The sequence below is a fragment of the Carassius auratus genome, chromosome 13 (genome assembly GCF_003368295.1).
Source record: "Carassius auratus strain Wakin chromosome 13, ASM336829v1, whole genome shotgun sequence".
NCBI classification, from domain to species: Eukaryota; Metazoa; Chordata; class Actinopteri; order Cypriniformes; family Cyprinidae; genus Carassius; species Carassius auratus.
Window position 1 is genome coordinate 19,347,340 of NC_039255.1, and position 24,253 is coordinate 19,371,592.

The 24,253-nt window shown below is 38.0% G+C and overlaps 1 protein-coding gene across 6 annotated transcripts in view; it reads left to right on the top strand.

Moving 5' to 3' along the window:
- Positions 1 to 24,253, top strand: part of LOC113112978 (Golgi-specific brefeldin A-resistance guanine nucleotide exchange factor 1-like) — a 76,429-nt gene that overhangs the window by 20,076 nt on the left and 32,100 nt on the right. For all 6 annotated transcript variants that reach the window (XM_026279006.1, XM_026279003.1, XM_026279004.1 and 3 more), the window contains exon 4: positions 18,844 to 18,975. In XM_026279006.1, the coding sequence (XP_026134791.1) occupies positions 18,844 to 18,975 (132 nt within the window). The remainder of the gene's footprint in view (positions 1 to 18,843; positions 18,976 to 24,253) is intronic.

The window sequence follows — 24,253 nt, forward strand, 5'->3', positions numbered from 1 at the left end:
CTACATACTATTTTCACCAAAACATCTGTAATATTACAAATGGCTGTGATCCTAGAAAGAAAATGTTGAACTGAGCTTGAATTAAAACTTTAAAAGGAATAGTTTGAACTGATTAACACTGAACTAGCTTTTTTGTAGCTGTTTTTATGAATTCATTTTAAATGTGTGCGAAATTAAAATTATTGAGCTTAAACTTAACTCAACTGGAAGAGCATGTCTGAAGTCATGGGTGCGATCCCAGCACATTTATAAAGGTCAAATGGGCTCCTTGAAGTAGTTTAGGAGACCACATCTACCAAATGCACACATGGAAATGTTTGATAGTAGCACCAGTCTGTCTTGGTAAAAAAAAAACGCCCCCCACCCCCGTTGAGCTGCTCCGGTATGTACAGGTCAGTCTTTAGCCATCCCAGTTATGCACATAAGCCCGTGTTGGTTTTAAAACTGTAGAAAATTCCCGCTAAACTGGCAGTGGTCAAGAGTGATGAAATGTTGACCCTGAATATATGACTTGGGAACATGCGTTTTTTTTTTTTCTCTCTCTCTCTCTTTAAAGAGGGCTGAGGGAGGGCACAGTGGGCTGAACTTGTGAACCAGTCGGCTGGCTTGTTACTGTTTAGTCAAGTTTAAGTTGGGCTAATCCTGGGCTCAGTGCACAGATTCCAAACTCAAAAGCACAGATATATGGGTCTGCTCTCAATATAGTAAGCCAATAAATAACACTCTTCTTTTTGCAGTGTTGAGTGTAAAAGAACAAAACGTAAAAAACAACATTTACTCAATCGTTAAGCTTCTATCATCTTGTGAATTTTTCAGTGACATTTTTGAAACTTTTGGTTTTAAGCTCATAATTGGCATTTAATGTTTACAACTGTGTATGTCAAATATTTAAAGTTTGCGGCACATTATCTTTAAAATACATCCGAAAGTTTTACTCCTGTTACTGGACTACAACATACCCTAGATATTGTTTGACAGAGATTAATAACGTATGTAGCTATTGTGAATGTTGATGCATTAATTAATGTTAACTAATGAGATCTTATTGTAAAGTGATACCTATTGTTCGTTATAGTTCTTTTGCAATTTGTTTAACTTTATATAGTTTTCTGTATTTTACTGTATACCATGATAAAAGCATGAGTAATTAATCGCTACATGAAAATCTGATACCGGCATATCCCTACTCACCGGTTTGTAATTGTGGTGACATTTCCAGGCCCTAAAACGTGACGCTGAATGAAACCAACTGTGATTGGTTGTTTGACCATGTTGGTGCTCTTGGGCGGGCCTTGGCCAATGAAAGGTGCCATGGATTCCAGACCTTCAGCCGTCAGTCTGAAGGTCTGGCTATTCGAGACTAGAATTAATATTAACGAAAGTTTGTCTTACTTCAATGAAGAATCACAAGGAACCGATCAACCACATAGTATTCATCAGACCTCTGTTTCTTCTGTGATTAGCCATCTTGTTGCTAACATTCTTTCGATCATTTTCTTTTAAGGTGACAAAGTGGATAGCCAATTGTTTTTCTGTTTATCAGAGGTGACATGACCAATGGCGCAAGTGGACGAGGAGGCCCACTGTTGCCATAGCTAAATATACACCCCTGACAGCTTCATAATAGGTTCCAGGAAGTTCAGCTGAAAATAAAAACAAAGCAACATTTCTAGCTGATTGGTTTTGAAAGGCCGTTTTTCCATGCTGAATGGGAAAAGTGTGGACTTCAGCATTCCATGGCAGTGATGCCAGTCGGATTGGATAGGCGCAGCCTTGCGTGTGCAGAACGAACGGGCCGAGATGGAGACGCAACAGACTGCGATTTATGGGAAAGAGTTTCTGTCACAAAGTAAAAAAAAAAAAAAAAAAACCTTATATAATTATTCACGGTCCTCCTTTACATTTTTCATATTCATACAAAGAACAAAAAAATATATTCTACATGAAGTCATTGAATTGTTGTGAGCTTAATAAATCCACATAAATGTCATAATTTTATTTCGTGACTGGATAAAAAAAAACTGAGCTAGTTGACAAGTGTGAAAGGGAATGAGGGTCTCAATTATACACTTATAAACTAAGCCTAGCAAAGCTCGTAATGTAAGCAACATTGTGTCAAGTTTAGTCTGAAACCTTCTGAGCATTGTTAGCATGTGGATTCTTATAGCGTTCAAGAGTATGTTCTGATTGCAAACTTTTTCCAGTGTAATTTGCTTTTCTTTCTCTGTTTTTTCTTATTTGATTTTATAAATAATTTTTGTTTTTACTCAAGAGATCTCATGGCCAGACTCTCCATGGAAAATGCAAAAAATTTTCAGATATTAAATCGTTTGGTCCAATCCTGGAAAAGTCATGGACATTTATAAAATCTTAAATCATTACTATTATAAATACACAGGTAGTGGATTGGCCATAGTGATGTCCAGTTTATTAGTGAATAGTTTTTACCAAAACCTGAGTAATTAATTTTTGAATTATTCTGATCAAGAATCACCAACAAATAAATAAATAAAATCATTATCCAGTATACACAAATGACTGGAAAGATCATGAAAAAAATTACTGTTTAAAAAGTTTGGGTACCTGGGAATTTTTAGATAGTTTTTTCCCAATATGTGTCGGTCAGCAAATAATAAAAAGCTTTGTATGTTTAGCGAACCTTTTGATTTTGCAAAGCTGATTGCCAGAGTTGGCTTGCGACTAGGAGGGCTTGACTGATTGCTTGCGTAGTGTGCGGACGTCTCTTCTTGCTCTCCATTTGTTCAAAATGTTCTCATGTGAAAACGGAGCTTGAATGTTTACAAACACCTATCTTGCTGTTGCTATCTAGGAAGAATTTTGTCATGAATTCATAAAGATAATGCACTCCCTGGCCAGGGGCCCATGTGCTCAGCTGTCCCACATTACCACACAGTATGGTGGAAGAGCCATTAACGCTGCACGGTTTAAAATTACCGCACTGCTGGCAAACGGCTGCAGTATTCTAGTCCACCACCACTTCTGTAAATTGTGTTTGTATTTCTTTTTTGCTTCTCCGGTTTGGGGTAAATTATGTGCTGAGAGATCTTTTATGACAAACAGCAAGCCCCAGGGAAGTGCACTTTAGACATCACTAGAAAAGGTTGAGATGGGATGGGAATTTGGCTCGAGTAGTTTTGCTTTTGCTCTTCAAACTCTCAGCCCATGAATGGACACTAAGAGGCAGTTGAGGCCGCGCACGAGTCTTCAAGTCCTTCCGTAATTTTTCTTCCCTGGAACGGCTCTTCCAGCTTTGTGTGTGTGTCTTGGTGTGTGCTGTTTTGTTTTGAGAGCTACGGTAGTTGATCAGGTCATAACTGATGCCAGTCCCGGCCCGTGGAAAGCACGGTCTCTCCCCCCTCTTTCCATGCCGGACTGCTTACAGTACTGCAGACATCCTGACCCACAGTGGAGTAATTTATGACAGTTGTCGTCGCCTTGGTCTGCTAAGCTGTGCAGGGCATTGCCCGCCACTCTCAGCATAGCATTTCAATATCCCACTGGGAGTACACCCGATAGGCTTTAATGTTTGCCCACTGTGGAGACCCTGTGGTATCACTGCACAGAAATGTGGTCCCCGAGCCGTGTTGTTCAAAGTGACCAGCTGTTACCATGGAGGGAGATACTGGCACTAACAGAGGTTCAGTTCCTTTGGTCTTAGTGGATGATTACACTCTGATTGTTCTCGACAAATTTGCTTTTGTTTTTCAAGTATTACTGTTTCAGTGCTGTGTAGGCAGTACCATTTTTTTTAAATGACAGACATTACGTTTTGTTAACATTTAGTTTTTGTTCGTTTTTTTGTTTGTTAATTTTTTCTAAACAACTTTTTTTTTTAATCCGCAGTATAGAGATATAGAAAATATTGTTTCAAATGCCATTTCTTTAACAGTGTTTGTTTGCTAACTTTTGTTTTATCTTTATTTATTTATTTTTGTATTTGATGTTTTTATTTGTATTTGTTTATTTTTGTATGTTTTTGTTTTAGGTTTGGTTTGAAAATGGACTCTCAAATGTTTGTGAATCAGATATGCTGCTTTTGATGTTTGTTGTAGTGAGCAACCGGCAAAGTCAACCACAAGGATGTGTTATCTGTTTAATACATTATTTAATAGCTTTCCATCTTATTCAGTTCTGTCTTGAAGCTTAAAAGCAGCATATCACAGTTCACAATTATTTTAGCTCTTATAATAAAAAAATGTAAGTGTTCTGGTTCCTCCAAATTTTCACAGAATTACAAATATTTGTTTGTTGTTCATGACACACAGTTCATGGACAGTAGAGTATTGTGCAGCTGTCATAAATAGAAAAAATGCAACTTAAGTATTCTGACACACACAACTTATCAACACTGGCCCCTAATAAACTGTCCCTGTCTTGGGAGTCAAGGTGTCATGCTTCACAGGACTGATCAGTTCAGACCCTCCAGAGCTCTTCGTTAATGCAGCTCTGTCGTGTTTGGGCTGTTCCTCACTAGGGCCTCTGCCCTCTCACTCACTCTCACTCTCTCTCTCTCTCTCTCTCTCTCTCTCTCTCTCTCTCTCTCTCTCTCTCTCACTCACACACACACACACACACACACACACAGAGCAAACTGAAACAGCTCAGATTAAGATTAATCCTCCTTAATGCACAGGCTCATAATATAGTCATTAGGTGACTTGAGCCTAATCCAGCCCATCGAACCACCATGCTTTATAAAACACACACAGGATTTGCTGTCAATACTTGGAGGCTGGAAACACAGCATCACGTATAAATACAGGCCTCTCTGACACTTAATACTGATTAAGGCTGTGCTGAATGGTAAATGTAAATGAAGAGCTCGAGTTAGGCTGGGGTGTGAATGGACAGTATCCTTTGCTGGAAACTAGGCGCCCATGTGACATTAGGTGCTGATAATAGGGATGTCAAATTTCGATTATTTCCATGATCGATCGTCGTTTAAATTAACGATCAATTAATCGATAAATCGTTAACCATAATACTGCAAAATGTCTATTGCAGGCACGCAGTCAGCGGTATGACAGGATGTGCAAAAGCCACACACACACACAAAACGCTTTCTCACTTGAATTAAAGAGGTTTTAGTCTGAATAAAATGCTAGTAGCAGGATTATAAAATGAATAGATGCGATTATGATCATTTGATAAAATGAAGAGAGCGCGCCATACTTTTGAGGTCATTTTACTTTGTTGACAGTTGACAGAACGCTGAACGCGCCTCTTTAAATGGTTTTGTGGTGCTCGTTGTTGTATTTTAAAGCACAATTGCAATGTTTTCAACTGTCATTATTGTATAAAATTATCCGAAATGTGGAGCGCGTGTGACTGCGCTGCACATTAAGTGAACTACATCGGCGCTGCTGCACCAAAACACAGTTGCTCACATTAATTTGATCCTGCTGGATTCTGTCCTAGAAAATGTCAGATTTTTAAAAATCCGGCATACAGTGCATTAGATCGTGACAGTGCATGCGTGCAGACGAGGATGAGCGAGCGCGGCTTTGGCTAGATTTATTTGGAGGTTATTGCTCATGTCTCATTCGGCACAAATCGAAATGTTTCCATATTCGCAATGTATTTGAATGTTAAACTATTATTTATAATGTAAACTAGGCTTGTACTTAACACGCATTCGCATATAGACGGAAAAGATGATCCTCTTCATTTGAGCAAAAACGTCCTTGGCATAACAGCAGAGTGGACCGGTATACTACGGTCTATTTAAACTGAATGCTCCAGGAATGTGTCGGTCACAGCGCCTATTAATCGCTGTTTTGAATCCAGCAATTATTTATTTAGAAATGATAAGATCTGATTATGACAAGTGTGGTATAAAAGCTTTGTTTATTAGAGGAATAATAGGTTAACTGGAAAATGTTAGATCGCGACCATGCTTTTGGACCCTATAGTCTTCATTTACACGGCTTTGTTCTGGTTTGCCGGTTGGTCACGAATTTCCACAAATTCAGTATATTTAGGCATTGTTTCTTTTCCTAAATCTTCATAGTCTAACCCTCTAATTTCCCAGGTTTATTTTATTATCTTTCGCTTTTAATAACTGTTTTCGCATCTCTTACTGTGGTAAACATGGGAAGGGAAATTAAAGATTTCATGAATTAAGAATTCGTTCGATTTATTAAATTGTTCCCTTATTTCACTTAAATCATGGGTTATTTAGGGAACAAAATTAATGAGACATGGACAATTGCCACATTAATAATTCGTAGGAATGAATTAACAAGTTGTAGGAATGAATAGACTACCTGTCCTGTCACTGTGTCCCGCAGCCCTGCAAAGCGCACGATATAAAACAGTTATATGATGAAATGATTAGTAACTACATTTCTATTGCATTTAATGTTGAAGAACTTTTATGTTGTTTCTATTTTAATGTACTTTAAAGTTTAAATCACATTAAAAGCTTAATTTGTACATTGTGAATGAATGATGATGCTTTTATATATCGTCACCGTCACTCACAGCCGCTCGCACGTGTTGAGTGCGCATGAGCCGCACGCAGCCCAACATTGAATCAGTTAACCGACCATCGATAGCCTTAATCGATTGCATCTCTTATCGACAATTAATCGATCATTGATTAATCGTTGACATCCCTAGCTGATAAGCACAGCATTTTATGCTGATAAGAATAATTCAGTCAAAAAAATCAAGGTTTGGTCATTATTTGCTTACGCTCATGTAGTTCAAACTGTAATTTTTCAGTGGAGAATTTTTGAAGATCCTTAATGCAGCTCTTTTCCATTCTGCAACATTTTATAATTACTGAAATTGACTAAAGACACCAAAAGGAGGATAAAAGTGCTCTATACTATTGGCCTTTTTTTCTATTGAGTCAGATTGGGTTCACAACTTGTACTTGAAGTGTTCCCAGCAGTTCTTGGTTTGCTGTTTCACTGTAAGGTCAAATTTTCCTGTTCACACTACTTTATGGTACCATTATGATCACTATGAACTTTTGCTCTATGTGAAAGACCTTTTGTGAAGATTTTTCAAATCAAAATCACATTTTGCTCTGCATGTTAAAAGAAGTCAAAGAAAAGTTTGAAACAACGAAATAAGAAAATAGTCAAGCACCTTTGAATCCCTTGCGCTCTGGCTTATGATATCAAATCGGGCTGCAGTAGCAGCAACACAGCTGGCTTCTCTTAAAGTGAGGAGGCCGAGAGAGAGCTCAGCACCTTTGAGATGAATCAGCTGTACTCCTCTGCAGTGAAGAGCTCTGCTGGAGATCGGCCAGTGTCACGCTCCAGTAGATAACTCCACTCCACCATCTGAAGAAGAAAGTCAAAACAATATCTATCTCTTCAGCGTTGTTGCAGTTTTTGTTCATAATGTATTTAAACACTTGTATTGATGTTGGAGTTAGTTTAGTTGGTGTGAATTGCTATTAAGAACTGTTAATATGACTATGCTGTACTATATTTTGGATAATATACTATATGCTGAGGCACTCGATTTGACAATGCTCGGGCAAATGGCAGGAGTTGACAGGTTTGTTTTTATTTATAGAGTTAAACCTACTGTGAGAACTTAAAAAAACATCTGAACTACACTACTGTTCAAAGATTTTGGGTTAGTAAGAATTAATGTCTATTTTTCCTGAGAGAAATTAATTAGAAATTAAAATGTTACAAAAGATTTCAGTTTCAAATAAATCAGAAGTTTACAATCATTAAAAATCAATTCAAGAAAAAAATAATGTTTCCACAAAGAAAAATTAAGCAACACAATTAAATTGTACAAATATTTTAAATTTTTATTCTATTTATGGTAAAATAATGCAGCTTTGTGAGCATGCTAACAAAGACATTTTTTAAAGCCCCCAAACTTTTAAAAGGGGGTCTTTGTAAGTAGGCCTGTCATGATAGTCGATAAATCAATTAATTGCACGATAAAAAAAATTAGCTTGATAATTTTTTCGGCCCCGATAATTTCTTTTTAAAATTTTTATTAAAAAAAATTTAACATGTCATGATGTGGGGTTAGTCTTCAGCGCAGTGGACAGCCCGTGATAGAAAACACCCTCTCCGATGGCACAGATGTTCCGGGAATAAAGAGATAACGTCTCGCTAACATGACCAGTTTTGGGAAGCGCCTTTCATTTGCTAGTGGATGTCTGCGTCGCAATCGATACAGCATTGTACTTGCACTACTGCTTTATTTTAATACCACGTAGCATATTTTGCAAGTTACCCTTTCTCTCTAAATGGGCCTACTTTTAGCTCGCTTTATTTGGCTTGCTCAGCTAAATATGTCTGTAGGCATGTAGTTGAGTGTGCAAGTGCCCAGCGAGTTCACACACACGTATGCACGCGCGCCGTTTTCTCCTTCTTTCCAAAGCGCTCGGGCAGCTGCGCTCCTGAGGCGTCTGTCGTTGCTAAGCATCCATCAGCTGTGATCTCTGTTACAACAAGGAAACTTTAGTAATGGATTTCCACCACCGAAAAACCCTTGCTGTAACTCTGCTACAAGATTTATTTTCGAAGCAAAGTAAAAAAAAAAATTTGCAGTGTTTGGTGCACCCCATTTTTCAAAAACAACAGGGAATTTCTCCCCGAAGGAAGCTGATTGAGTTGGTTCTTTTCACATGGCCTGCTCCGCTTGCATCATTCTGAAAATCTGAGATGTTTTTAACTAGATGTGGTGCAGACGCGCCTGGGAAAAAAACGAGCGCGTCGCACCGCGTCTCTTCCATTATGAGCGCGCATACCGCATATGAAATAACGAACTTGAGCACAAAAAAAAGAGGTGATATGTGAACGGCCCCTTCATTGGTCAGAATTTTTACTTTTGGTTAACGGCTAAACGGTCCATATGAGCATCCCTAACTGGCATATACATACATACATATTCGATATATAAAAATTTATTACATTTATGGGGATACAAAGTGAAATACATGTTTGTATTTCTTGCTCTGAGACTGCCATAAAAGTTTATTGATCTTTGAAAAGGTGTACCTGCGTTATTATGCCATTATCATTATATTAGTTGAAACTGGTCTTAGAACAACAATATTATCGTTTATCGCGATAATTCCTTGGACAATTTATCGTCCTGCAAAATTTGTTATTGTGACAGCCCTATTTGTAAGGTGTCATTGTTGAATGCTATTTTTTTTCTTTTAGTATATAAAAGCACACGTATCACCCTTTCTTTGTTCTTCCTCTTGTCTCCTGACTCAAATGCGGTCTTATTGTAGGCAGGGCTTATTTTAGTATGCGCCACAGTGTCTTGCTAACACAGTAGCCTAGGCCCGTTGTCTAAATCTACAGTGTGTGGTTGCAGGATATGCTCTCACTCCCCATGGGAATGCCATTAGTGTGGAACTGAAGGAACACAGCAGGTGAAACAAATAAGGCCCAGATTTTTTTTCCCCCTTTCTCCCTCTCGTCACCTCGCATTTTTACTTTTCTCGCTTCCTTGTTCTTTTTCTTTCCTCTTTCAGTCCCCTCACTCTCCTTCATTCATTCCATGCAGTTGTGGATGATAGTAGTCATCAGAAGTGGTGTGAAACGAGCTACGACCCAGAGCATGTTTGGTGATTTATCGTACCGAGCTGACCGCTCTCTCAGGCTTAACCCCTCGCTGTACGCAAGTCAAATCCCCCGCGGATGCCCGTTCCTTCACTCAAGACACACAAGAGGGTATCTGCAAGGGTACACATTTAAAGGAGCCAACGGAAACAGCGGGTCTCATATTGGCTTTTTGTTTTTCCTCTAAATAGAGGCGCTAATTTGGGGCCGCCTCGGCTGAAGGACACACTGGGGGATATATGAGCACTCCATTTCTAAATAAAAAGGATAAGGATTGAATTTAATTAGAGAACCAAGCATGAGTGGATTGAAATTATTATTGGACAAAGAATGTTTTGTTTGTAAATGATGTTAACAGAGATCATAGAGCCTTTTCTGTAGTCTGATAATGCTCTAGACTGTAACTAAAATGATGTTTCCAAATATTATCTCTAATACACTGAATTGCATCAGAAGAAAAGAATCTAGATACATCAGGCAAGTGTTGTTGTAAAATTCGCAGCAGCTTTGCATGATTAGTGATGTACCACATTATGATGGCCACATCATTCTGCCACTGTGACCTGCAGTAAATCAACTCTGAACGCTACTGGGATGCTTCCTGAAGACTTCTGGAGCCCAGGAAGTAACCTTCAGCAACACATTCCTCAGGAAGCGCTTGGTGGAGACACACACACACACAGACACATGACGGATGTGGAATCAGTATGCTTGCCATCTCTCAAATGTTTTAATTCAGCATGATAAAACATCCGTTATTTATAAGGTGATTGAGCGTAAAGTATTTTGGAGCACAAGTCCATCCATCATGAGTAGACGGCAAACTGTGAAACACATTACTGTACGCTCCGGCCTGCTCTTCACTGCCCGGCTCTGCTCCGCTCCGCGGTCAGCCGGAATAATGTGGCTTCTGTTCAAAGTATGCAGCATAAAAAATACATTTTATTTGCAGGATAACAGGTGCAGGCTAGGCAGGGAATGTGTTCTAATGAAGTCATGGTTTGTGAATGCATCATGTTTGGACTGGGGCCCTCTTGTTTTTTCCCTAATATGTTTTTAATAAATATTAATTGGTACAAAACAAGTTTTAAGAAATAGTACACCAATGAATAGATTATAAGCTAAGCTGTTATAAAAGTTTTGTAAACATTATCACACAATATAATAAAGTATGTAATAATGGCATGTAAATATTTATCTATAGCTTCTGAAGCTTTTATCGATAGCTGTAGTTTTGTCTTGATGTCATTATTAAAAAACAACATTCTTCAATTCAAGTACAGCTCCATTTAGTTCTTTATCTTTCCCTTCTTCCCTCTTTTTGTCTTTTTTTCCCTCTTCAAAGTAGAGTTCATTCTCACACTAGCAGCATTTCACCTCTGTCAAAACTAAGAGTGTTTGAATCTGCTCAGAATGACTTCAGGGTGATATGAACAAAGCCCCCTAGGTCAAAGGTCACCCTCAGCCCTGTTGTTTATTGGTTTGCTTTTGTCACTCAAAATCTCTTCTGCACTTTTTTTTTTTAATATCGGCCTCAAGGTGCAGCAAACACAGCCCCGCTGCCCCTCGAGTGCAGGAGAGAGTGATGAGGTGGAGGAGAGAGCAGTAAAGACTGGGATTAGGGCTGAGGGCTAGCTAAACAGGCCAGTTATTTATCTTTGTGCAGTGAAGGTAGTGCTGTGCTGTCACTTTCTCATTCTTCACATAAAAAACACGCTCTTCCTCATGCTCTTTGCTTCTGGTCAGTAGTAGTTTAATGTAAGACCACTCCAGACCCCTGTCTTATTAGCTTACCTAATGTAAAGAGCTTTGACCTTGAAGAATAGTCCTCTTGATGCAGTGAAACAATTAATGTTATTTATAATGGTGTACCTTCTTTCTTTCACACTTCTTTTTATTTTTTTTTTTTCTGTGCATTTTTACTTTTGGCTTGTAAACTACTGTTCAGAGATTTGGGATTGGTGAGTCTATAGTGTCAAAAGATTTTTCCGAAATAATTTTTAATATTTTTTCAAGATATTATAGTTAATATTATGAACTTGTCCTTCAACCCTAAAATACAGTATACTTGATTCTTGATACAGGAAAAACATCTGTTAAAAATTAGAATCTCTAATTAGTTTTTGCTGATTAATATTTTTGTGGAAGTTTTTTTTTCTGGATTCTTTGAATAGAAATTTCAAAAGAAATGCAATTATTTGTAACTAAAATCTTTCTGTAACATTATAAATGTCTTGAGTGCCACTTTTGATGTTTTGTTGTTTTTTTTTTTTTTACTAACCCCACATTTTTGAAGGATAGTGTTCAAATTGAGTTTTAAGAGCTCTTGTTAGTTTTTACTTTTCAAAGCTTTTTGGGGAGGTTAAATGGTACATAACATACAGTTTTACCTAATCATGTTAATCTTGAGTACCTATAGAGTAGTACTGCATCCTTTATATATCCAAAAAGTCTTTAGTTTTATCATATTTATAAAAGAAAAATTCTCGAACAAATCCTGTGCAGCGCTGCCGACAATTTTAAAGCGCGTTGATGTGCGCGGTCTCCCTCTCCTCTGGTCAATATGTGTGCGGGCGAGCTTTTCCGACAGAAATGCTCATATGAGGACTTCCGTTCTCGTCTACGTCATTAGATCCACGATAGAAAATAAAAAGCTGAAACTTGTACATACCCGGCCAGACGTAAGATTTTCAGCACAGAAATTCTCAGTCATTCTTTAAATTATATTTTAAAACTTTGGCCATGTATAGCACGAGAATCCATCTCTTTAACACTGTGAACAACTCTGAATACGCGAAACACCATTGTACCCCCCTTTAAGTTTATGTATTTTAAAGCTGTTTTGTGGCAAAATCAGATGTACATCGACACCCTGTGCAATATAAATTTCATCCCATCATGCTAAAATACAGCTTTGATATCGCACAGTAAGAGTAAAAAATACATCTTCAATGAGTTCCTTTGGAAGCTCTCTGAAAAGTTTTAATGGTCCCACTTTATATTAGGTGGCCTAAACTACTATGTACTTACATAAAAAAATAAGTACAATGTACTTATTGTGTTCATATTGTATTGTAAAACACTTTTGCTGCTATTGAGGTGGGATAGGGGTAAGGTTAGGGAGAGGGTTGGAGGTATGGGTAAGTTTAAGGGTGGGTTAAGGTGTAAAGTATGGGTCAACAGTGTAATTATAAATGTAATTACAGAAATTAAATACAGATGTAATTACATGTTGTTGTTTTTTTAAATACAAATACAATGTAAAAACATGTATGTACACAATAAGTACATTGTACTAAATTATTAATTAAAATGTAAGTACATAGTAGTTAAGGCCACTTAATATAAAGTGGGTCCATTTTAATTTCTCTGGGGCTGTCGAATTGCCTGTTTAGGTTGTGGCGCGCATTGCTCAACGCATTTATAAAACACCAATGTGGGTTGTACCGAACGACCATATGGAGTTCCATAACATTGTTACTACCTAATTGCCCTCTTCGACAAGTGCCAATTTTCTTCAAGAGGCAGGAGAGAAAAGAGCAGACGGGCGAGAGGTGCGTTGACCTGCGTCAAACTCCTCCCTGCAGATGCATCAGGCTGTGGTTGGGGCCTGAGATGAGAAGTCTCCCTGGGTTTGCTTAGCCGTGTTGGCCTTGTTAGTTCGTCCCATCTCCCACAGCATTAGAGCAGGCTGCTAGAAAGACCCGGCTCTAATACCACTAGCAGATCAATAACCATCAGTGTTTGGTTTTGGGCTGCTGGCTTGGTCACTGCTCACCCCCCATATGCAACCCTTGTGGGATGAGGGTCGTTTTGTTTGGAGGTCATTTTCACTGTGAGGTTGTGAACTGTGTCTCAATTGAGTCTCAATTGGTGCTTGGTGCAGTTTCTTTCTCCGTACCCTTGTACTCCTCAGTAACAGTTGAAAGAGTTTGATCAATCTTATACTCTTGTAAATTAAAAAGCATAGCTGTTTTCAGACTGACAGAAGAAGACATGATCAGCAGATGAGACATGGCCCGTATGACTGGCTATAAATATGCGACATAGCAGTTTGTCAAATTAAGTTATTCATTCTTTTGTAATTAAATTAAGCAAACATAAAGGCCCAGCAAGTCTAGTACTAAGAGTCAGCCACCGTTTGTATACTGCTGCTGTAGCCTGATCATATGCTGCTCTGAATAGCTGTGTCCTTCACAAACACACACTAGTCTATAAAGACTGCTGGAAAATTGCCTCCCCGTCTGTGTGCTGTAACATGGCTCTTAAGGAATTCTAACTTGTCAGTGGTGCTTTAGTTAAATTTACTACATTGGGGAAATCTCGAAATGGTTTAGGAAACTGGTTGATTTGAATCTCTTCTGCTTCTTTTATTCCTTTCAGTGCAGAATAATATTCTCTAAATAATCACATACTAATGCTTCATATTGTATAGAAGTGGGAGGTATGACCAAAATGTTAATGTTATTACATTATGAGCCACTTTATTTCATGGTACAAATGTCACAATATAGTTATTCTTGCTTTAAATTCCTTTTTATATATATATATATATATATATATATATATAACCCGGTAGTAACTATTTTAGAATAATTCTTGAAGCTTGATTTGATGAAATAATAAAACTAACATGTAATAAAAATAATATTCTAATTGAATTCTAAACCATTATTAAGGTGACGTTCAAAGCCTTGCTTTAGCTGCTTCTCAGGATGTATTTGAATCAGTGTAACAGTTTTAGGGGCCGCTCACATATAGCGACTAAAAATGCATGGAAAACGCTAGGCGTGCCTCTTTCTCCTTTCCAAAGCGCTCGGGCAGTGCTCAGCAGTGATCGGGCAGTGCTCGGGAAAGCATGAAGCTGATTGGTTAGTTCTTGTTACATGACCCGCGACCGCGGCGCTTCCATTATGAGCGCGTATACCACACGGCTACATTGGAAATAATGAACTTGAGCACGCAAAAGACGCGATATGTGAACGGCCCCTTAATGTTCTTTCTCAGTCCTGTTCTCGACATTGCTCTGCTGTTTATCACTCAGACCCTCAACCGCTTAAACTGTGCTCTGTTTTCAGTTGGAATGCACCGAAATGGAAATTCAGGATGCAGTTGGCCGAAAACTGCTTTATCAAATTTGTATTTTATTTTATTCATATTAAAAACTTTACTCAAGAATTTTAATACTGTGTATAATACAGCATATATTTTTGGCTCCTATTTTTGACTGCTTTTCTGTCTCAACCAAAAATCGAAAATGTTTTTTTTTTTTTTTTTGCCAATCATTTTCGCTGGCTGAAATTTTGGTGGATCCCTAGTTTTAAGCCTTTTCTGCACCAGTGCCAATTGATGTACATGTGTAATGTGTGGCGGTGGCATGTTTTCCTCTAGATGCTCCCAGGGGCCCAAGGGTCCGGGGCTATTTGCAGGGGTACCAGACTCACACTGATGCACAGACTGGCTGTTAAACCAGACTCCGTCCACTCATCAGAGTTTAGACCTACAGCCAGCACAACAGAACGGGCAGTATCGCAATTTCCATTGCGATGGGGAAAAACTTGACGATTTGCAAAAACTCGAAATGCAATGAAAAAGGGGTATTTGTGCATAATTAAGCATTCAATATCATGAAAATAGGATATATATATATATATATAAAATTTAGTCTCTATTTTTGCTTACAGCTCCTTTGCTAGTTAGGTACAGACACAATTGAATCTTAAGGGAGATTGTTAGGAGCCGTGCCGTGCCATTGCTCAATTCTCTGAGCTTGTTCTCCAAGGACACGCACATATTTGGAGACTCCAAACCCTTAGCTGGAGCAAACGTGGATGGGTGACCGACTTTAATCCCTTTTTGATTTTTGCCAATGTCACACAGAGGTCACCCTGGTTACTGTGTGATTGTCTCACTATCATGGTCCACCACCTCGATTTCTTTATTTCCCTGTGTGGCCCCGGAGATTGCGCTGAAGTACCAAGTCATATTTAGCCTTTATTTAAGAAGATTGCGGCACATGGTGGGAGGGCCGCCGATGGCCGGCCAGATCAATACAACACAATTGAGTTCTCCAATCTGAGAGACTAGGTGGCACTTACGGGGTGATCGCCTCTGATGAAGACTTTATTAGCCTCTATTGACAGATTAATTTGAAATCCCTCTCCCTTCATCGCCCCCACTTCACTCCAGACTCGCTCTTCCACTGTAAAGTAATATAGTCTAAGCCCACCTTTAAAAGTTTCAGGGGTTGATGAAACGCATTAACAGCGGAGTTATTATGTCCTGTGTTTTCGAAGCTTCGCAAACGTTTCTTCGACTTGATTTCAAAGTAACCTTTGTTATTCTTCTGCCATCCACGATTTCTTTGGCTGTTCGTGAACTCTGGTTAAGTGGTAAGCACTTGAGACCCTTGTTATCAGATACTGCAGGACTGTCAAAGAGTTTTCACTGTAGGAATGGAGCATTACTGAGCTTTTCCCCCTTGAGAATTCAAAGAAAACATCAAGTTCCACAAAGAAAGTGTGTGAGAGAAGATTTGCTTTTGGGAGTGACTCTTGAAGCAACCTGGCCTCGGATAAGACAAAGTGTGGAAATTTTCAAATGATTTTATATTTTATCTCCAAACAAGCCACAGGCGTATTAGATATCACAAGCTAATACTCGGCGGTCATATGTGCGCCCTGTAAAATTGGCTGAGGCTGGAGTCGCGCTTTGAAGTCTTGCGTTGTTTTTTTGCGTCAAAGTAGCTGTTCGGGGGAACCCTAATCCGCCCAGTATTGCTATGGCAAGCTGCGCCTCAGCTCGGCACTCGCAGCAGGTTTTCGTGACTCCACTAATTTTCCCATTGTTATTTTACCTGGTTTGTGTTTTGTAACCCTCGCCCTTTTGCGCCAGCGTTCTCAGAGGGGCTGTTCCTCGCGCCTGGGTGGATTGGCCCGGGGTGCTTTCCCATCCACAAATAAAGGGCTCTAGCGGAGATAATGAAGTATGTTGCATCCTCGGCTGCAGCTGTGTTTTGTTGGCTCTGTTAGATTAAGGCTTTATTTGTGGTGGACTCGGCTTATTTCTTATAAAACTCATCAATAAACTAAATTTGTATCATGGAACTGCCTGTTATTTTCTTAGCCTCTGCTGTTATATATCTAGCAGAATATATTTAATTTTTCGACCTTAAAGCGTTAGTTCAGCCAAAAATGAAAATTATTATATTATTACATCAAACCCGTGAGACCTCTGTGTATCTTCGGAACACAGTTTAAGATATTTTAGATTTAGTCCAAGAGCTCTCAGTCCCTCCATTGAAGCTGTGTGTACGGTATACTGTCCATGTCCAGAATGGTAAGAAAAACATCAAAGAAGTCCAAGTGACATCAGAGGGTCAGTTCGAATATTTTGAAGCATCGAAAATACATTTTGGTCCAAAAATAACAAAAACTACGACTTTATTCAGTATTGTCTTCGCTTCACATTCACAACAGACCGGAAGAGAAGACAATACCGAATAAAGTCATAGTTTTTGTTATTTTTGGACCAAAATATATTTTCGATGCTTTCGAGGTGTCACGGGTTTGGAACGACATGAGGGCGAGTCATTAATGACATAATTTTCATTTTTGGATGAACTAAACCTTTAATAAAAGCATTTCTTATGCTCTTATTACGAGTAGAGTTGCACAATAAATTTGGTATTATGTGTATTATTGGATTCAATATGGTGTTAATGTTTTAATAGGTTTATTGGCTGTACTGTAAAAAAATTGATATGTTTTATTTGTATTTTGAGAATTTGTTTTAATAAATGTTGGTTCATTCTCACTGTAGTCAATAATTCATTGCATAAAACACTTTGTGATCAGTGCAAACAAAGTTTATACTTTTTTATTTATTTATTTTTTTTTTTTATGTGGACCTGTTTTTTAGCCTGCAAAGCCTGGCAGTAGAAATAATAATTAGAAAAATCAACGTTCTTTTTAAATATGCAACAGTTTATTTGGAGCTTTAGACAAAGTCTAATTTGTGTATGTGTTTTGAGTTTTTAGTCTTTGATAAACCATGCTTTTATGGCTAGAAAAAAAAAAGTTTTCAGTTTTGCTCAGAAGCCTAATCAGAGCAAATCTCTGTAATTTGCTACAGTTGCTGTTATTTATATAGTCAAAACAAAAGTTATTTTTGATAGATCATATAATTTCTGATAAAATAATCATTGACATCCTTATAACAGTGTAGCAGATTACTTGCATTATATGTGTATAAGAATCAGTTTTCACTCTTTATTTCCCATTTATTTGTCTTAGTAAGATATTTAAATGCTATGTTTATGATCAGATCGCTGTAGTTTTTATTGTGGAGGGCAAAACATATAATGCAATGCAACACAGTGTTTATTGTGAAACATATAAATAAACATTTCCGTAAAAGCCTGATGATCATATTTGCTACACACACATGTAGCACATGTTGTGCATCAAATAGGATACATTAGGCTTTATAGGGTTAATATAATTGTGATTGTATTTTCTTTTACCTTTACCTTCATCTGGAAAGTAAGAATTTGAGACTTCCACAATATAAGATATATTTTTGTTTGAAAAACTGGTTATTTTGTGATCCTAATTTTTATTTTTATTTTTTGCATTTTATTTGCACATACCATTCTTGGTTTATTTCTGCTGACCGAGCCCCAGAACATGACTGTGATGACAGAGTCTCACTTTACTTCAATAGAATTATAGCATTACTAAAAATACATGTATCAATAGCGGGAAGGACCAGAAAAGTACTACTCTTACTCTCTTTCTAAAAAGTGTTATCGTTGCATCCCTAATGATGAGAGAGAGGCTTTAATTTTCCCAGCAGCTGTTGCTTCAGCGAGCCCTCAGCAGAGTCCTCCCACCCCGGCCAGTTCAGCCATTTTCATTAGTGCTAAATCCTACATCCTACACAGCTGCACAGTTGTAATAAGATACCCAGATCTACCAAGGTGAACAAGAAACGGCCCTTGCTTTACCCGTTCCCTGGCTCTATCTTTCTGTCCTTTTGCATCTTTTGCATATGTATGCGCACAGGTTTGTGATTTCAGTCGTGGCACACCTCTCATAAATAATTGTTCATGTATACGGTATGTCACAAAAGGATTCTTAGCAATCGAATAATTAGTCCTAGCTGAGAGTAGTAACGGACTAGTATCTCATTCGTCATGTGTTTATGTCAGTAGGTTGAATTGCCCTCCTCTGACCTAAAGACTTCTCTCTTGTCATTCCAGATCTTTCTGATGTGGAACCCAACGTGTTTCTTAGACCTTTTCTGGAGGTGGTCCGCTCCGAGGACACAACTGGACCAATCACAGGCATTGCTCTCACATCGGTCAACAAGTTTTTGTCATATGGCCTGATAGGTAGGTTTTTATTATGCCTATGAAATGATGGCTGTTGTTTATTCATGCAGAATATATATGTATACACACATTAACTCATTAATGATAAACTCTTCAGTGAGTATCTCATTGGTCATTGTTAACAACACATTTTCACATTACTGAGTGCACTTCTCAGTGGTGTAGTCCAGATGTAACTCGGCCAGAGTCACTGTTCCTGATGTGTGGACTGTGTGTTTTCCCTGACGCGGGAGAGCTTGTTTTGCAGCAGTTGTAATCAGCACAGACTGTCCTCTTCCTTGTTAGGAAAGCATGGCCAAACACCACCAAAGTGTGAAACCAGCACCCCGTTCAAGATACAAGCCGTCTCTAATTTCTTAAAAATACTATGAATGCAGTTGTCAAGCAGCTGTATGGTTCGCATAACTGAAAGATGGTTTTACAAATGTTAAAGGTGCCCAAACCCATAACGTATTCTAGCACGGTTCCGGAATCAGTGGAGTTCTGGGATGTACTTTCTTTTACCTTTTTCCTTCATCTGGGAAGTAAGAATTTGAGGCATCCACGAACCAAAGAAGAGTTAAGATTCTGCACTATTAGTTTTTTTGGTCACTAGTCAAATTAGTAAATTTGTGACACTCATAGGAAGGACAAAAGTAAATAAATTAGACCATAAAATAGCTGCACTTGCAGTTTTACCGGAAGTTAATCATATAGATTCCAATGGAATGCAATAGACGCAGACACACTGATGAAATAAATGAATCCCAGACATATGGGACTATTGTATTTTTTTAAAAGCCATTAAGTGTGCTTATTAAAAAAAAAAAAAAAAAAAAAAAAAAACTTTTTTTTTTTTAAGTAACAGAGAATGTAGTCTTTTTTTCAACCCTCTTTCTCACACATTTATTTTTCTTCTCTCTCTCTTACACACGCGCAGAGCTGTGCTAATCCAAGGTGAGCACTCCTGATGAGCGTGACATATTAATGCACTCGGATGAGTGTGTGATTAAAAAAAATTAAGTATGTTAAGAGGCTGTGTGCTGACTGATGGGTTCTGCTCATTCAGACTGCACTAATCTGCCATGAAGAGTGGCATTATTATTACTCTCAATTAGCATTCTGTAGACATACAGTACAGCCACACGCTATAGTTCTTGTAACCGCTCTAATTGATTCACAACTTGTTGTGATACAGGGCTGTTAACTTGAGGTGTTGGTTAAAGACTAATTGATCACCAACTCTTCAGATGTTTCAGATAGGGTTTTATTGTATGGTTTGTAAATGTTGTAAATCATTAATATCTAAATATACCTGGACCAAAGTAGGTGCATATGTGATCGACTATGATAGGAAATGCATGACAGACACTTGTTTATACATGGAAAAAATGTGTGTTCTCAATTCAATATATTATCATACATTATTTTTAGTTTTGTAGTAATTAATACAATATAGTTTTAATGTGCTTTGGAGAACACTTGTAATACAACAAAACTGTAATAATAAGAATAGTAACCCTTTTCTCATATTACATTGAAATGTTATTATTTTGCTTTATATGCCTTTTACCTGTCTCCTCAACTTTAAAAATTCAGTAATTGTTTGCTCAAATGTGAATTTGCAAGAAAAAATTAAAAAAATCAAAATAAATAAAAAATCTAGTTTTCATGTCCAAACCCTTAAACATTTGGTTTCTCTGAACATACCAGGATGTCTTTTGTAAGATGCATGCATAGTCTTGACAGAAAAAGTGAGTTGCTATTCCCATAAGGTTACTGAAGAGTGACTGTTCAACTCACTGCTGTGACGGAACAGAGACAGAACACTGCCATCTATTGGCCAGACACATGAATGCAGTGATCTTTAGTACATTTTTTGTTGGTCCCTATAGAGAATTCAGTTATTCACCTGTCCTATGTTGTAACTTTGGATGCCACATGATCAAACTGAGCACTTCTTTTGAATTGGCACAGAAGCGAAAGAGTATTTTAGATTTTAGATTCACCAAGAGTCCCAACATCTGATTTGTATCAGTCAAACGCACCTGGCCTGTCCTGTTGTTGATCCCTCTTAACGGTGTACAGTGAGATCTGAGACCTTACGGCATACTGGGGGGTCTCTCTGTCACCATACACACACACACACACACACACACACACGCTGTGAATTTGTTTGGTGAGGGCTAATTCCCCTCAATCTCAGGCCTGAGTTCGCTGGGCTCGGGGGGACGGCCGTATTGACAGATATCCAGATCCCAGATCCTCTTCTTTTTCCCAGGCTGGTACTCAAACCAAAGGCTCACTTACACAGCCACTTATCCCTCTAATAACTACAACAGCCACACACACACACACACACACACACACACACAAAGATATATGTGGAGTGTTTGGTAAAGTGCTTTTGAGATCCTACCTTGTTTTGAGTTCGAAAGTTGGGACATGTTTTTAAAAAAAGTTCAGAAAATTGTGACACGATACAACCTGAAACAGGTTTCACGCTGATCAAATCTGGATATATGCAATTTTTTTTGCCAGATTGGCACCCATGCACGCCTGGTTTAGGGGTTAACACAGGCTCCTTTTCGGCGATGAGCAGTTCTTTCACTTAAAGGACACTCTGGTTTCTGAATGTACTTTTACTTAACCTTTTAGTACACAACAGCTGTTTGAACCTCTTCGATACTCTCATACACATGAACAAAGACCCTCCAGCCCCACCCAGACTTCAGTTATTTCAACAATGACTCTCCCGCTTGGCTGTGTAGACCGTGCCAAGTGAGGATTAGTATTTTAGATGACTTCTGACGATGTGCTGAATAGACCGTGGCTCTTGTTTCTGTGGAGATGGGCCGTTTGGAAGGGGGTCCCGTGTTTATTGTGAGCCCGCCTCTTCAGTGCTGTTCATGTCCTCATAGATTTTCACTCAAAATTCTGTTGTTCAGTCGCTATGCCAAATCGGCAAACTATTTAACTCTATAAACAGTAATTTGTTTAGAAAAAAAAGAAGAAAATCCTGTTGTTTTAAACCAATTAAATGCTTTGATTTTACAAAACATTTGTTTTGTCGTATACCACATACCTAGTAATCAAATAAGCTATAAGGTACCGTACTGTAGGCCATGTGATGTTGTAAGTAAAAAATGGAGTAAAAACACTAGTTTGGTGAAGCTTTATTACAAATGATAAGTCATCTATTTGAATATATATATATATATATATATCTAATATATTCCTGAGATCAAAGCTTTATTACTCCAGTCTTCAGTGTCACATGATCCTTCAGAAATCATTCTAATATACTGATTTGATGTAACCTTAATTTTGATAGCAGTTGTGCTGCTTCATATTTTTGTGGAAACAATGAAACGTTATTTCAGGATTCTTTGATGAATAGAATAGTGGAAAAGAACAACATGCATTACAGAACAACACTAGAGCTAGTAAAGCTCTAATTTGAAGCCTTTCTCCAGACTTTAAAAGACTAGTTCACTTTAGGACTGCACAGCGACTCTTCAGTTCTGCTGCACATGTGCAAAGCGCACACACACGCGCGTTTCAGATGGCGCGTGAACTCAAAAGAGTTGCTTCGTCTTTTGCATCTCCTCCTCATGTTTGAACGGACACATACACACAGAATTATGTTACTAGTACCCGTCTCAACATTTTAAATGAATGGAAACAGCTGAGAAAGAAATCGGATGTGTATCATTATACTGAATCCGTGCAGTCGGATTTAAAGGGACAGCAGCCTATAAATACAAGCTGCTGAATATGTCACAAAGGTTAATCAAACAAAAAAAATGGCTATAACAAAGATTAATCTAAATTTAATACAGTTATCTTACACTTAATTATTAACTTTCTGTGCCAGAATACTGCTGTTTATTTGATCTATTCTTGTAAATTGTGTACCTCTTTTTTTTTCTTTTTTTTTTTTTTTTTTTACTGATTGTTCACTTGCCTTAAATCATGTTTGAACTTAAATGCTGAAGGTTGAACTTTTAAGTACTTAGTGTATGGAAAGCAAAGTTACAATATAAAATTAGTGTCATTTAATATTTTTGTATGTTCACAATGTTAAAATGACGTTTTCCAATTTGTGACATTACTTTTTATGTACTGCTGGTCACTTTCAGAATTTGTAGTGTTTCGTTCTTTTCCAAGAAAGAGTGTGAAACAAATTGTTTATAGAATTTACATTTTTAAATGTGTAAAAATTATAATTGAAATGGATTTTACACACTTTCGTATCGCAATTTTTTTAAACAAGATATCACATAACGCATTTTTCTTCAAAATCGCACAGCCCTAGTTCACTTCCAGAATAAAAATTTCCTGATAATTTACTCACCCCCATGTTATCCAAGATGAAGAAATTAAGGTTTTTGACGATAACATTCCATGATTTTCCTCATATAATGGACTTCAATGTGGACCAACATGCTGAAGATCTAGTTTCATTTCAGCTTCAGATGGCTCTACACAATCCCATCTAGCAAAACAATCATAATTTTCTTAAAAAAAGAAAGAAAAGTATATACTTTTTTTTTACCACAAAAGCTTGATTAACACCAGCCAGACCTCGTGCTTTGCGTAATAGTGTTGGAAAGATCACTCATGGCGTATACGGAAGTACCGACCCAGTGTTTACAAAGCATCCGTGCAAAGAAATTTAACTGCCCTTTACAAGAAAAAGGTAAAACAACGATGTCGGATGATTTTGAAGTTGGAGGAGAAAATGTGAGTTTTTCACCCTACCTTTTTGAACCGGAGTACACAGATGAAGAACTAACAATGCGTGCCCTTTCCAACGTGATTACATAATGTGTGAATTTGTGGACCCACATAGCAAAGCTAGTGTAAGACGTGCATTTGTGGTTAAAAAGTATATAGATTACACTAGATAAGACCCCTATTGCTCAGATGGGATCGTGAATAGCCCTCTGAAGCTGCACTAAAAACTGAAACTTAGATCTTTAGCCTGTTGGTCCCCATAGAAGTCCATTATATGGGGAAAAATCCTGAAATGTTTTCCTCAAAAACCTTAATTTCTTTGCAACTGAAGACAGAAAGACATGAACACCTTGGATGACATAGGGGTGAGTAAATTTTCATTCCGGAAGTGAACTAATCCTTTAATACCTATGGGGGGGGTTTCACTCAAGAGTTCAGAGTAAAGGCTGTCCTCTCTCTCTCTCTCTCTCTCTCTCTCTCTGTATTATTTGGCTGCTAATAAGTGGAATGCACTCACGTGTCAAGGCTTTACCTGCAGTCACAGCCCCAGCCTCGTCCC